Source organism: Protopterus annectens, chromosome 8.part0, assembly GCF_019279795.1.
Source record: "Protopterus annectens isolate FY-2018-M chromosome 8.part0, PAN1.0, whole genome shotgun sequence".
Taxonomy (NCBI): Eukaryota; Metazoa; Chordata; order Ceratodontiformes; family Protopteridae; genus Protopterus; species Protopterus annectens.
The window spans coordinates 1,023,961,860-1,023,977,184 of record NC_056741.1 but is presented as its reverse complement, the minus strand read 5'-3'; the positions used below and the strand labels follow the sequence as shown (position 1 = coordinate 1,023,977,184).

The 15,325-nt window shown below is 38.7% G+C and overlaps 1 protein-coding gene across 1 annotated transcript in view; it reads right to left on the bottom strand.

Moving 5' to 3' along the window:
* Window positions 1-15,325, bottom strand: part of LOC122809201 (beta-1,4-galactosyltransferase 3-like) — a 415,178-nt gene that overhangs the window by 64,863 nt on the left and 334,990 nt on the right. The window contains exon 5 of the mRNA XM_044080511.1: window positions 7,552-7,674. Within this exon, the coding sequence (XP_043936446.1) occupies window positions 7,552-7,674 (123 nt within the window). The remainder of the gene's footprint in view (window positions 1-7,551; window positions 7,675-15,325) is intronic.

The following is a 15,325-nucleotide window of genomic DNA, read 5'->3' as shown; positions in this document are numbered from 1 at the left end:
TGCAAATAATTTTTTTTTTCATTTGAAAGGAAAAGCCTTTTACAGTGCTTTAGAAATACAGGATAGCAATGAGCTAGGTTTGTACAAGTCAGGAAGGTTCTCGAGATTTGACTTGATATGGGTTTAACAACCAGAATTTTGAAAAAAAAATTTTAAGACAAGTCATTATAATATGCTGGAGAACCATATTAATAAAAGTGTTACATGCTAACAGTACCTTTGGAGAGCAATCATCACAACCTGAATGACCATGGTTGGAGATGTATGCAGTTGACTAATTTGCATTAGAGGAAGTTATTTAAAGGAGACTTGAGGGATCAGGTCATCTATCGCAATGGATTGCAGAGCAGCTCAGGTGTTCAGATTCAGTAAACATATGTTTAACTCGTGGCACTGGAGAGGGTTGGTGGATGAGGTAAGGCCTTTATCTGAAAGTCTTATGCCAAACCACTTGCTACAGTAGATGGAGAGAAGCAAATCTGGCTATTTATTTGTATGGTGGTGTCTCAGTCATAGAATCATAGGATCATAAGAGGTTACTAGGCTAATGGTCCTGGGGCCCCTACAAGCCTAGCCAAGAGTTTATCCCTAAAAAAGAAAACACAGTCCGCACCTCTTGCCCCTGTCAGTGAGGGACAAAGGTGGAATGCCTGGGACAAATTTGTGGTTTCCCATCCACTCATCAAGGCTGCACTTGAAGAGGGTCAATGAGGTACTCTCTTTGACATGTATGGGAGGTCTATTCAGAGACGGGACAACCTCTGGGAGACAAACCTTTCTCTCCAACAGGTTTTGTTGATGTCGCATATTAGATTTAGGTCTACCATGCAGGTAATGCACAAGGAGTTAGATTACTGATATGGAGCATCTCTATTAGGGAAGGGTCCGATATTCCCTTGTAGGTGAGACACAGATCATCTCTGAGCAATCTGTGTGATAGAGAGTAAAGTGATAGTAATTTGAGCCTGTCCATATAGGACAGGTGTTGGAGGCCATGGATTCTCTTTGTGAGGTATTTCTGTGGCCTTTCCAGTTGGTGCAGGTGTGTGGAGAGGTACATACCAAATGGGGAAGTTATACTTAATTATGGGTCTAATGAGGGGGGAGGAGTACAGCGAGGTAATAATCTCCTTTTTTTCTGGATGCAATCCCTTTACGTATGAGATGAACCAAGTAAAATGCTTTTTTGACCACTGCCGCCACATGATGGTTCAATGTGAGATTGTTGTCAACCTGAGTACCCAGGTCTCTCACCACAGGTTGTGCGCTTAGGGAGTTACCATTGATGTGGTAATCAGTAGGGGCCACGTTTTTGATGAATGGTATGATAATACATGTTTTTTCATTTAACTTAAGGCCATGACTTTGGCATCAGTTATTTGTAGTTATGAAACCATCTTGCAATATGTTAATGTCATTTGGGGAGTCAATGACATTACCCAACTTACAGCCGTCTGCAAATTTGGTCAGCCCAGCCTCTTTGTCTTTGCCTGGACCTCTGAAAGTAGATGACAAACAGTAGGGATCCCAGGACGGATCCCTGGGGAACACCACTAGTGACAGGTCTGGTGTCAGAGGTGGTGGTGTCTATTTTGACCTTATGGGTCCTATCTGTGAGCCAGATGGCCACCCATCTGATAAGATGAGGATTAACACCGAGTTGTGTTAGCTTTTCAATGATGCCTGAGTGAGGGATTGTGTCAAAGGCCTTGGCCAAGTCAAGGTAAGCTGTATGTAGTGACTTTCCCTCATCCAGGGCCTTGTTTGTCATCTCAAAGAAGTCAACTAGGTTTAATAGGCAAGATCTGCCCGTGAAGAATCTAAATTGGACGGGGTTGAGTGTTTGGAGATTGTCTTGTCCTTTTGTATGAGATCCATAATAATACACTCCATGGCTTTACAGATCAGACATGTCAAGCTAATGGGGTGATAGCTTCTCGGGTCAGTAGTGCCACCAACTTTGTGCAAGGGGATGACAATGTCAGTTCTCCACTCTGCTGGAATGAAGCCTATAATTAGGCTGTGGTTGAATAGGGTGCTCAATGGTGAAGCTAGTTCTTGCTGGAGATGGTGCAGAATACAGCCTGGAATATTATCAGGTCCCATGGAAGCTGTGTTCTTTGCCTTGGATAGGGCCTTTAACACTTGATCTATGGAGATGTGAGGTGTGGAAGAAGTATCAGGGATGTCAACTGGGCCTTTGGGAGGCGATAAGGGGGTGAAGTTTGTGCTGAACCTATCAGCCAGTAGGTTGGCTAAGTCAGTAGAATCAGTGTAAGTGGTACCATTGAGTACTAATTCGGGCAAACTTAGGCTTTGCCATGGAGGTTCCTAACATAACTGAAGAAGGACTTGTGGTTTCCCTTTGTTTCAACTCATAATTGGCGTTGGAGTTTTTCATTAGTGATCTAATTTGCTTGTTGAGGCTGAGGAGGGAGATTTTCCAATTTGGGATTTGTTCCTTTTTACCCTTGGACAACAGTTTCTTCCTTTTGTTGTAAAGCCTGTTGATAGAGGATGTCCACCGGACAGGTTTGTGTTTCCTTGAGGAGCAGGTTTTAGTTCAGTTGGGTATGGTTGAGTCCATGCAGTTGTACAGGTGCTTGTATACTGCACTGGCATACTGTTTAGCATAGTTTTCTGCATCCTTTGAAGGGGGCAGTGGTGTGGAACTTCTGATACCCTCCCTTAGATGGGTGTAGTCAGCTTTTGAGACGTTTGTTAGCCTGGTTATAGCTGGGGAGGGGTTGGGTGGGATAGACACTTCGAATAAGACAGACTGATGATCTGATCTCACCAGGGAAGAACATTCTATGGGAGTGGTGCAGTGGTCACCCATGTTGGTGAGAACCAAGTCCAGTATGTTATCTCCCCTTGTGGGGGATGAGACCAGCTGGTCTAGTGCATTAGAACTGATGAAGCCACGGAAGAATTGGGTGTGTGCATTAGTGCAGGAATAGTTCACCCAGTCTATGGTGTGGTAGTTGAAGTCACCAAGGATCAGGGTGTTATGGGGTACCTTAATGGAGTCAAGTAGGTCCAGGTAGGAGGAGTGGGTGTCCTGAGACATGGAGGGCGGGTCTATAGCTGGCTCTAACTTGGATGGGTGTCTTGCCAACTGTCAGTTGCACCTGCAGTAATTCCAGTGCATCATGCTGGTAAACCAGTATGGAGGTGTGCCTGTCTTTAATGAAGATAGGGACTCCATCACCCTTAGTCTTTCCGACCTCATTTTGGGGACAGAAACTGTGGAATGAGGTATAGACTAGTAAGGCAGGGGTGCTCTCTGCAGGCCTGAACCAAGTTTCCATGACTGCACAGATATCAATTTAAAACCATGGTCAACATGTTCCATACAATGTTTAGCCAATGCATTCTTTACATTTTTATTTCTTATATCCCTAAGATGTTAGAATATGCAGTTCCTGAATTTTCTTTCTGTCTTGCCTATATAAAAACAAGGACACTTTAAGCAGAGTGCACAGTACACCACTCTCCGAGTGTTACATGAACATTTTTGATTCAATCTCACTTTTTTATTATTAATGTTGAAATTACATCCTTCTTGTATGTATGGACAATAATTACAACTACCACACTTACTCATCCTCCCACTTTCATGGCCTTTTGTTTTAGTTTCTAAAATGGACTTCAGACATTTATCCTTTCTGTATACAATACATTGGATGCATTGGTTAAACATTGTATGGAACATGTTGGCCATGGTTTATAATTTATTATCATTGAAGTACTTATTCCAGACATAAGAGGTGGTCCATGGACACTAATTTTGGAAAAACATGAGGCTCTATGGCAGCGGAGAACTAATGCCACACAGTGGCCAGGGTTAAATGATGCATTTTCATTGTCCTGTTTTCTAAAGCTTAAGGCATTAGAAAGATGAATTTATTTTATTGAGTGCTTTTGCAGGAGTTTATGCTAATACTGTTTGCTATATTTATTATATTTATTATAATATTTGTTGGCACTAGTTTCTTTCTTATTATTACATATAGTTTTATCAACTTTTTAATACTTTTAATTTTTTATATCCACAGATTTATGAAGTTCTTAAGCTTTGCTATGAATTGAGTCTGCTGGTGGGCATGTTTTTAACATTAATTAGGGGCGTGGTATTAATGACATAAGCTGTAATTTAATATTTAAGGAGTTTTGTATCCCTATTTCTTTCTCTGAAGAAGTCTCTGAATTAGCAGAGATGAATGTGCTTATCTGATTGTGTTTTAACTTGTTCAATAAAAGTTTTCATTGTACTACAGTGGCTTGTGAAAAAGAACAGATTTTTTTACATCACTGTGATCCCCAGCTCTGCTTCTGCTCATTTTATTGTTTATGTTTGGTTTATTGTTAATTCGCGGTGGTACAGCGGTAGCGTTGTTGCCTCACAGCAAGAGGTTCTCCTGTTCGATTCATGGCTGGAGTGCCTTCTGTGTGGAGTCTGCATGTCCTCCCCACGGTTGAGTGGCCTCCAAAAGACATGTATGATGAATTGGCGTGCCTTCGCTGAAGGTTGGGCTTTGGGCTGGCAACTCAGAACCATAAAAAAATCTACTGCCAATCATTAGCAGACCGGAGTTCCGCTGTGGTGACCCCTAACCAGGAAAAGTTGAAAATACAAACAACAACAAACAATGTTTGGTTTATTGTTATGCCTTATGGGCTGTGTTGGTTTACTGTTATGCCTACTGGGCTGTGTTTGTGAGACACTCGTGTGTTGACTACTTTGTGCAATTTGACTGGCATTGTGTGTGGAATGTTTGTGTGTTTTGGGGGTCTCTGTTGTTTAGTTAAGTTTTTGTTGAGGACCTCTGCATAGGTGGGTATGTGGCTCTGTGATGTGGGTGGTATGATGCTTGCACTGGCAATCTCCTCTTTCTCAGGAGTACTGAATGTGGTGTGAGAGAGCATGGATTCCAGCTTACTGATGTAGATGCATCTCTCGCAAGTAGAAGAATTATGTGCTAGGAGAAGGGGACTGTCTGTGAACATGAGGCAGTTGCTACACTATCTCAGTATGTCCATGTTGACCAGACTGGCAGGGGAAACTGATGGCAATTGTCCAGATATAGTGCTCTGAATACTTGGTGTACTTAGGGAGAGCAGGGTTTCTCCACAAAAACCCTAAATGTAAAATAACTGGCCTGAAGCACAAGTGCTAAAACCAAAACTAAGATGCTTAGAATAGCATGTAAATTAATCAAGCTACTAACAAGCAGTAATAAGTGCAGAATAAGAGCACTTGTGCACTTAAGAGCACACAGAACAGCAAACTAAGGTAATAAAGAAAGTAGAAGACAGTTACAGTAAGAGCAGCTGAATAAAATATAAATAAAATTGATTAATTTATTTCATGCAAAATGGTTCTGGGTTATGAAGGAGAAGTTTGTTTTGCTTTACATAATTTGCTGTGTCTGTTCTGGTAACATTTTACAGTAATTCCCAAAGGCACATCATTGAACCCAGAGACCGACTGCATAAGTACTTGTAAGAAGATACACATTTCTCCTTTTAAAAATGGATTGGTGAATTCTGGTAGCAATCCATGAAGCTGTGTAAGACTATACCGCCCCCAGCCCCATGGCACAGTGGGATGAACCCTTGATGATCCATGTTTAGTTAGATGTACAGACATTGGATAGATGAAATGAGGAGGAAGATGGGAAGCAGTGACCAATGTTGGCTCATACATCATGCAGGGGTGACTTAACTCACTAACTTGGTGACATATGCAGGAGTGCAGATGTTTCACCTGCAGCAGGGAGACTAGTGTGCACATATTGCAGTCAATAACCCTCTTGGCCAGGTGACTTGGCATGTGTGGTAGCATGTGTGTGCCTCCTGTTACCATCAATCATATGCCACACATGCTACTAGAGTGCAGATTTCTAGGAGTATATAAAAATACCACCACCCCAAATGATGTCACCACTCCTGGCCTCAGCATGTTACCACAAAGTGAATTAATGGGCCAGTGGAGTTTTGTTACTGAAAGGAAAGAATGGATCCATTTGATGGTTGAGATGGAGGACTGATCTTCACTGAGTAGATGGGGAACTCCAAAAAAATATTTGTCCTAGACTGGCAGAAAAATAATGAGGGAATAGATTAAAGCTTCATTAATCTCTGCTTGAGACATTTAAAAGGCTTTCGCCTAAGCCGCAAAGTACACAAAGAAGCAAATTAAGGTCATTATATTTAAGAGAACGTTCTTTAATAATTAAACCTGTGAATTTCTTGCACTTGGCAGAGAAACAGATTGAGAGTTCTCAGCTTAGGTGCCTTAAGGTCATTATATTTGACAGAACATTTTTAATAATTATACCTGAGAATTTCTTGTACATGGCAGGGAAATAGGTTGAGATGTCTCAGTTTGGGTGCCTTTTCTGCAGACTCTACATTTCCTCCCTGTGTCCATGTGGGTTTTTATCAAATGCTGCTGTTTCCTCCCATATGCCACAGGCAAACTGGTGATTCTCCAAATTGCCCAGATGTGGATGTGTGTACACTAATTGTGTTAACAACAATAAACTGACATTCTGCAGAGGAATGTTGTTTTGCCACTTACTCAATGAGTGCTAGGTAGGCCCTGGCTCTTCAGTGACTCCACATTGGGATAATCATCAAATGAATGAATATTTTTTAAAATAAAAAAAACATTTCTTTCAGTTTATGATACATTGGATTTCGACATCTGTCAAAACATGTCCCTGCTGAGTTGACATACCTCAATGGTACCTGTATAAATATGGACCAAAGTTTTTTTTTTTTTTGTCTGGACGCAATTCATAACATCCTTTTTTTTCTTAGCTGTGATATTGGCTTCCTCTAAAATAGTCTGTTACCTGTTGCATTTGCTTTGCTAGAATAAGATTTATATTTGTGTTTACTTATGTTATCATCTCCTAAAAAATGCCCCTTCATCTCTTAGGAGCCATCATGGCCCACATTACTTAGAAGTTCTGCTTTTATTAAGTATTTCATGTACAGTACAAAGCAGCAGGATTCCCAGTCATAATCATACTTTATGTAATACATTCATTGCAAAGTCACCAAGCTAAAGCATTATCCTAACTTAACAAAAATCACCTCATAACTTAGAAAGCTATGCTAACAACTCGGCTGCTATTACCTGTATTCACAGTCATGGATCACAGCTATGTTCACTTACTTTACCATCCTCTAGTTTCAAGCTGAAAATGAAATCAAACAGGCAAGGAAGGAAACAGTTTTAATCAGAAATAGTAAGCAATACATGGCAGATGCAGCTTTGCTTTTTTCTCTTTTAAATTAAATTATTCAAAAGAGTATAAAAGCTAAAGACATTCTGAAATATCTGTGCTATAATCTTATTTATATTCAGCAGAGAATGTTTATTTAATGTGGCAGGGCCTCTAAGCTTCTTCAATATGATGTAATGCACTATTGGTTATAAAGTCTGTCATGTCAATTATTTTATGAAATCTCCATTTTTTTATATAAATGAAGACAGTACAGTAATAACAGATTCATAGATATGATGGCTGATCCTACCTGGTAGCAATATCATCGTCTTCACCTCCCCAGCCCCAGTAACTGTTAGGAAATCCATTGATCTTCTCAACATGCTCAGGAGTTAATGCTGAGACTCCACCAAAAAAGTGTTTATATGGCAATCTGTAAGAAATAAAAACTGTTAACTCTGCAACACTTGAAATGAGACAGCAACATTTGCACATTAGACTAGAGAGTTGGAAGGCTAAGGTTTGTAGAGCTAAATCCGACAATCGGTTGTGCTTATGTTATGACATCGTTCAAGGTAATACTACATGCATTCATTGACTAAGACCTTATTTTCTGAAACTGAAATAAAAATTAAAATTTTTTTCCTACGTCTCTAATTCTATGCAGTGAATACTTAATATGTTCAGTATTTATTTCCTGGTAAAACCCATTGTAAATATCTGCATTTTCCTTTTGATAACCTGTTTCTGAAACAGTTCCCAGTTTCCTTTTTCAAAAAGTGTGATTGTATATTAGCTGTCTTCATTTTTTTAATCATAAAAAACAAATATGCTTCAAAGTCAGATAAGTTACTTAAAATAATTATGCAAATTTTGTTTTTACTTAGCTCTCAGGTACCATGATTTTTCCAGGACATCCCAATTTTAGAAAGAAATGTTTGCATTTTCCACCATCACAGCATCCATATTCCCTGTCATGATTTCTAGCAGGTTTAAGATACAGAATATAAACTCAATGATAATGAATCCCTATAGACATCCATCCTAGCACAAATGGACTCTTCACTTTGACTTTCAGCATCCCCATGCATGCTGACATGCTTATGTTTATGCAATATTTTATGGAAAGAAATTAGCAAACTGACATCTGCTGATGGCCAAACATAACTAGTCTAGCAGTTGTTATGGAAACATACACTTATACTTGACATATTCTACAACCCCTGCACATGCTTCATTCCTGATGGAGGGGGGTGCGTGATGGGCTTACTATTCTATTTGCTCACTTTTGTGTGGGGAATTTCAAGCAAGCACCTTGTCTACCCATCCTCATGAAATAGTGGTGTCTCCTTCAGAAAAATCACACTACCTGTGTGCTCACAGACTGCCTAATTCCATTCCTTCTTTTATCGGTGCTAAATGAGTTCACAGTTGTATAAAAACTACCTTGGGAAATAGAGTCTCATATTCTGTCAGGTAACTGCTAGTAGCACCTAAGAAGCTCTCCAAATGCATTTACTTAGGAAGACCTTAGTTTGCATTTTGCACCCACGTATGCCTTCTAAGGTACTTAATATGTTTTAGGTAAGTCTGACACCTACACTAAATTTGTTCTAAGCTGCTCTACAAACTGAAGATATATTCACCCACCACCTTTGCAAATAAAATGGGATTACCTGTAAATTATATGTAAAAATAGTATCTGTAAATTATGTCCAAAAACAGTATGTTATTTAAAACAATTATTAGTGCAGATATATACGTTTTCAAACAAGCACACAAAGCCAAGAAAATTGTCATATGCACACACGCATACACACGCGTGCACACACACACACACACACACACACACACACACACACACACACACACACACACACACACACACACACACACACAGCTTACATTCATTTAACTGAATCACAGAAGAGTTTTGCAGGAAAAACATTGCCACTAATAGTCGAATTACAGGCAATTACGGGCAGCCGAGTGGTAGAGATGTCGAATTAAAGGAACCGGGTCGACATTCGCATTCTTTCATTTTTTTTTTTGTTTTGTTTTTTTGTTTTTTTTTTGTTATTGTAACATTCACACTAAGCCAAAACCACTAAGTGTGGAAAGGTCTAAACAAACACAAACATCTACCTGTTTGTATGTTTTTGCAGGGGGTGGGGGGCAGGACCCACTGCACCCCACACCTCCTGCAAATTATATATGCCAACTCCGGGATTACACTACAGTGAGGAAAAGGGAAACATTTCCCAATCCTCACTGTACTGTGATCTCCATTCAAAAGCTTCAGCATCAGACTTCATAATGTCGACTTCACATGCATGAATGGCAGGCTCCAGTCATTCACATTAATTCAATAACACACGGTTCAACATTTCAATCAGTCTAGTATCTGCATTTAGTCAAACAAAGTCTGATGTATTGCAGTTCAGCAAAGCAAATGTAAACCACACACACACACATGTATATATATATATATATATATATATATATATATATATATAGAGAGAGAGAGAGAGAGACATGAAGCAAATCTGTTCTCATTGTGGTCACCATTTTTGCAAGTTATAGACTCTGCCACAAATGAAATGATTGTGCTTAAGCTTAAGCATATAATTTCTCTCAGGTTCCACAAATATTGTCTTTGTAACTCCATCCACATCAAATTTTCTGTTTAAAAGATGTATAAGGTAAACAGATGTCACTTGTTACCAAAAATCTATCATCCTCCTAGACTCTCACCTCAGTCAAGTAACATGCATCCTGAGTGTAAGAAACAGACTTGTGAACTATTGTCTGCAAAAAACAATACAATAATTTGGCCAGATTGTAAGTAGGCCTTCCTCTAGCTGATATAGTGTGATGTCCTGAAGGGTACTGTATAGATTTTATGTATTTCTGATGACAACTTATTATTACAAAATAAAACTTGACTATTAAGTTGTTCCTTAACTAATAACCTCTAAGTATAACAATTCTGTAAACATTATCTATCATCCATTATATGGAGTTGTACAGGGATACTTAATAAAGCCCAACACTGGATATTGATACCCTCTGCTTAACAAAATCGTCACCTATCCACTTATATTTATCTAAGGAACAATATGATTTTATTGCCCTTTTTGGTTGGTTTTATAATAATATCAAACAATTTTTGCACGTCATGTAAAGCCTGATACCATGTTTTGACTGTACTTGAGATACTTCTTATAATATGCATTAAAGCAGGTTGTATACATCTGTACTGAGTAACTTCTCATACATATTTAATGACTGTGGAGAAAGTGAAGGGTCACAAGTATTAGATGTAAAATGCATCTCTATGGCTTTTAAGTACAAGATGAAGTAATAAGCTGTCTTGTTAGACAGATGGAACATCATTCTAATGTAAAGAACTGTATGAAAAATGCCAGATTAACCACAATTTAATAAAATATTTATAACAAACTGTGAATATCTTTTCTTAAGGAAATACATCTGCTATTTAGTTTTTAGCCTGTCATAATAGGTAGACTTTAAATTGGGGTTAAGTGGAAGAGAAAGCATGTGCCTGGTCTTTAACTAAGCAGCTGTATTTATTTACACAAGAATTATATTTCTCAACTATGGGTCCTGTGGCATACTGTGATGAAGCCATGACTACAGCTCAGGTGACCCAAACTCAGTTAGTGGCATAAACAGCTGAGGGACTAGCCAGGAGAGGACTAGGTTGAATGGTTGATGCCTGCTTGCTTACGCTATGCAGGGTGGGAGGACTGTTAAGCCCATATCATTGGCAACACCTCTCAGTGGTGGAGTATAGCACCCATCTGTGATGGGTGGGTTGGCTTATTTTGTCAGTGCAGAGCTCTCCACCGCAGAGCTTGAGAAAGAAGAAGGTATATACTGGAACAAATATTCTTAAGTTTGACTGTGTATGTTTGTGTATGTGTATTTTATTTAGATGATCATAATGCTTAAATAACCTAAACATTGCAAAAAGTTAAAATAATTATAATTCTCATACAGTATTACAAAACTACCATAGTAAATTTACAATAAAATAATACAAAAATGAACAACAAAATACATTGGGACTTGAAAAAGCTGTTAAAAAATCTCCCCATATAATAAAAATCAACCAAAACCATATATTGGACAATCAAGCTATCAGTGATTATTTCATTTTGATTGCTTTTGTTTTGTCTCATTCTTTATTAAAACTTGATCACAATGAGAACGACATGTTTGAGTTAAAACAACTAGCAAATATGTGACCATATAAAACATGTGCTTAATAGTTATTTTAGCTCAAAATGCTTCATTCTATTGAAGTTTCAGTACCAAAAGGGATGACAGCACTCACATTCAAACAGTCCTATATCATTGGATTATATAATGTGTGCTTTTGGTTTATTTTATGCTTGCTTCACTAGTCACTCCCAATCACATCTGTAGACCAGTGATCCACTGTGGTGACTCCTAACTGGGAAAAGACGAAAGACATTGCAGTGTTTTGTTTTGCTTTGTTTAGAAACTGTCTGTCAATGTTTTTTCTGTAAAATGTGAAATAAACCTTCTAAATGAAATCCAAAGCTCTGTGATAACTGTAAACGTAAAGAAGAAAATAGCATGTACACACTGACTGTTTAAAACAGTGTTTCCAGTAAATGGGGAGAGACAGCCAAGTAATGGGATATTGATATGGCTGGCACGGGCCTGATCCATTATCCTGTATAGACCCCCAATTGTACATTCTGTTGGTATATGTTGCAACAATTTATTTTAGTTTATTTTACATTTGTTGACCAGGATAGTCTGACTGGATACATGTCTATTTTCAGCGGAGGTCGGGGGAGAAAAGCTCCAAGCTTACAAACAGATAAAGACAATCAAGTTACAGTATATGCAGAAACAAATTGTATTAACATACAAGTTACAGTCTCACATTTCAAGCCTATAAAGAATACAGTTTATATTCAGAAATATATACAAATATGTTACAGTTTCTCTTATCAAACCTATAGGTGCAGCTATATACAAAGTATCTTCAGAGATGTTACAGTTTCTCTTTTCAAACCTTTTAGTGTAAGAAGTAAATCACTCTGAATAAAAATTAAAAAAAAAGATGAGGCTTTAGTCAGGGTTATAGCAAGGATACAGCCAGTGAGTTTTAAAATACTGGGTTAGATTTTTTTTGAACTGATTAAGGAAGGGGTACAGAGTAAGGTCAGATGGGAGCAAGTTCCAGGTTTTTCCTACTGAATTTGCAAACAAAAGATTCTCCAGAAAGGTTGTTAGCTTTAACAGATTGAACCAAAAGTTTAGTAGTGGAACAAAGTGGCCTAGCATTTTTGTAGGGATGGATAATGTTTTTAAGGGAGGGCATTTTTTCTGGATGGTTAATAACCTTGAATGCTACAGTAAGTTGATTATATTGAATTAGCCTGGGGAGTTCTAGCCATCCTAAAAGGTTTAAGTTTTGACAATGGTGTGTCCTGTAGGGAGTTCCTGTGGCAAACCTGGCAATTTGATTGCAGCAGCTAGAGAGTTTACTGAGATCAGTTTTGTTCATGTTAGTGAGTATTGGTAAGGCATAGAGTAGAGCTGAATGTAGATGGGTAGGGGCAATGGCAGTCCTAGTTAGAGGGGTGAGAAAAGGTTTGTTTTTGTATAGGGAGCTACGTTTTTTATTAACGGTTTTAATAGTTTGGTTTACTGGCATATCTTATTTGAGGTTGTTGTTTATTATAACACCCCAGGAGTTTGGTATACATATCTAGTGATATTATGGTCCCATTGTTAGATGTGATAGTAAACGAAGGTTGAGAGATTTACGAGTAGGGGAGAAGAGCAATAGCTTTGTTTTATTACGCTTTAATATCAGTTGTTGATTAGTGATCCAGTTTTCCACTGTATCAAGGGCGGCTCGTGGCATCGGGCTGCCGGACTGCAGCCCCCTCAAACTAAAAATTAAAAAAGAAAACAAAAAAAAAATTATTTTTTTAAATTTCGCGGACTTCAGTCTCAGGAGGGAGCTTGGGATCTCGTTGGGCAGGATATCGTATGGAGAACAGACAGGTAAGTGTATGGTGCATTTTACTTTATGTGTTGGTGCTTTTGGATTGTGTGTTAGCTGGTGCTTTTAACTGGATTGTGTGTGTTAGCTGGTGCTTTTAACTGGAGTGTGTGTGTGTGTGTGTGTGAAAATGCCCCAGGTGCTCATGGTGTGGTAGGGAATACCTCAGGCTTGAACCCTGTACTCTGTATGCAGGTGTTAAAGACTTAAGTTCCCTACCCACCACCATTTGTAAAAAAATTGCAGATTTTTGCCTCATATTTGATCTGATCTGTTCCTCATAATATCTGTGGTTTGTAAATGTTGCAGTGCTTAATATTTGATGGTGTAGTAGTAGCATTGTTGCCTCACAGCTGCAGGTTCTCAGGTTTGATTCTTGGCTGGGGTTCCTTCTTTGTGGGGTCCGTATCTTCTCCCTGTGTTTGTGTGGGTTTGCTTTTGTGTCCTCCCATGTTACAAAGACATGTCTGCATTATTTCTTCCTGGGCCTCTGCTGAAAATTGTTTTTTTGTTCCAAGTCAGACTGTCCTGATTAACAAATGTTAAATAAAATTGACAGGCATTTGAATTTCAGACTTCAGGTTTCTGAATGTTTCAATCCTTGCAGATTTGATGGTGCAGTGGTAGTATTGTTGCCTCACAGCTATAGGTTTTCTGGTTTGATTCTTGGTTGGGGTGGCTTCTGTGTGGAGTCTGCATCTCCTTCCTGTGTTTGTGTGGATTTGCTCTGGTGCCCTGCCATCTTACAAAGACGTGTCTGCAGTATTAATCCCTGCGTCTCTGCTGAAAATTGTTTTTGTTCTGTCCGCAGTAAAATTGACCGGCATTTGAATTTCAGACTTCAGGTTTCTGAATGTTTAATTCCTTGCAGATTTGATGGTGCAGTAGTAGTATTGTTGCCTCACAGCTATAGGTTTTCTGGTTTGATTCTTGGTTGGGGTGGCTTCTGTGTGGAGTCTGCATCTCCTCCCTGTGTTTGTGTGGATTTGCTCTGGTGCCCTGCCATTTTACAAAGACGTGTCTGCAGTATTAATCCCTGCGTCTCTGCTGAAAATTGTTTTTGTTCTGTCCACAGTAAAATTGACCGGCATTTGAATTTCAGACTTCAGGTTTTCTGGTTTGATTCTTGGTTGGGGTGGCTTCTGTGTGGTGTCTGCATCTTCTCCCTGTGTTTGTGTGGATTTGCTCTGGTGCCCTGCCATTTTACAAAGACGTGTCTGCAGTATTAATCCCTGCGTCTCTGCTGAAAATTGTTTTTGTTCTGTCCGCAGTAAAATTGACCGGCATTTGAATTTCAAACTTCATGTTCTTCAGAATACATAGTAGCACAACCTTTTTTTCTAGCAATTTTCTAAGTTTATAAGATGAATATTTTCAATTTGTCCCTATTTTTGGGACTGTATTCCCCCATTATTGGCTTCGTCCAGGTTTTTGTGCTAAGGTTGACAGCTATGGCAAGAACTGAATTCACTGAATATGGACTGTAGAATTGTGCATATTTACTGATAAAGGTGCACTGTAGAATTGTGCATATTTACTGATAAAGGTGCACTGTAGAATTGTGCATATTTACTGATAATGGTGGACTGTAGAATTGTGCATATTTACTAATAATGGTGGACTGTGGAATTGTGTATATTTACTAATAATGGTGGACTGTGGAAGTCTGAGTAGACTTTTTTATGATAAATGTTCTCAACTGGGCAGTTTTGCCATTATAGGTGCATATGTTTTGTTTCATTGCTTACTGGAAAAATGTTCAAAACAAATTTAAAACACCCTCTAACAAGTGTACTGTATTGTACAAGGAATATAATTTTAGTACAATGAGGAAGGTGTATCAAAGAGCACATGCATGTTTCATATGCAAGGGGCCTATGATTCGAAAACAGCCCAAAATTAATCTTTATCTGCCACTGGCAAAATGTATTTTCTTTGAATGTGGGTTTCAATGCTGTTTCAATGAATGTGAGTTTCAAGGGCAGAGAAGGTTTAATGCTAAGTTTTCATT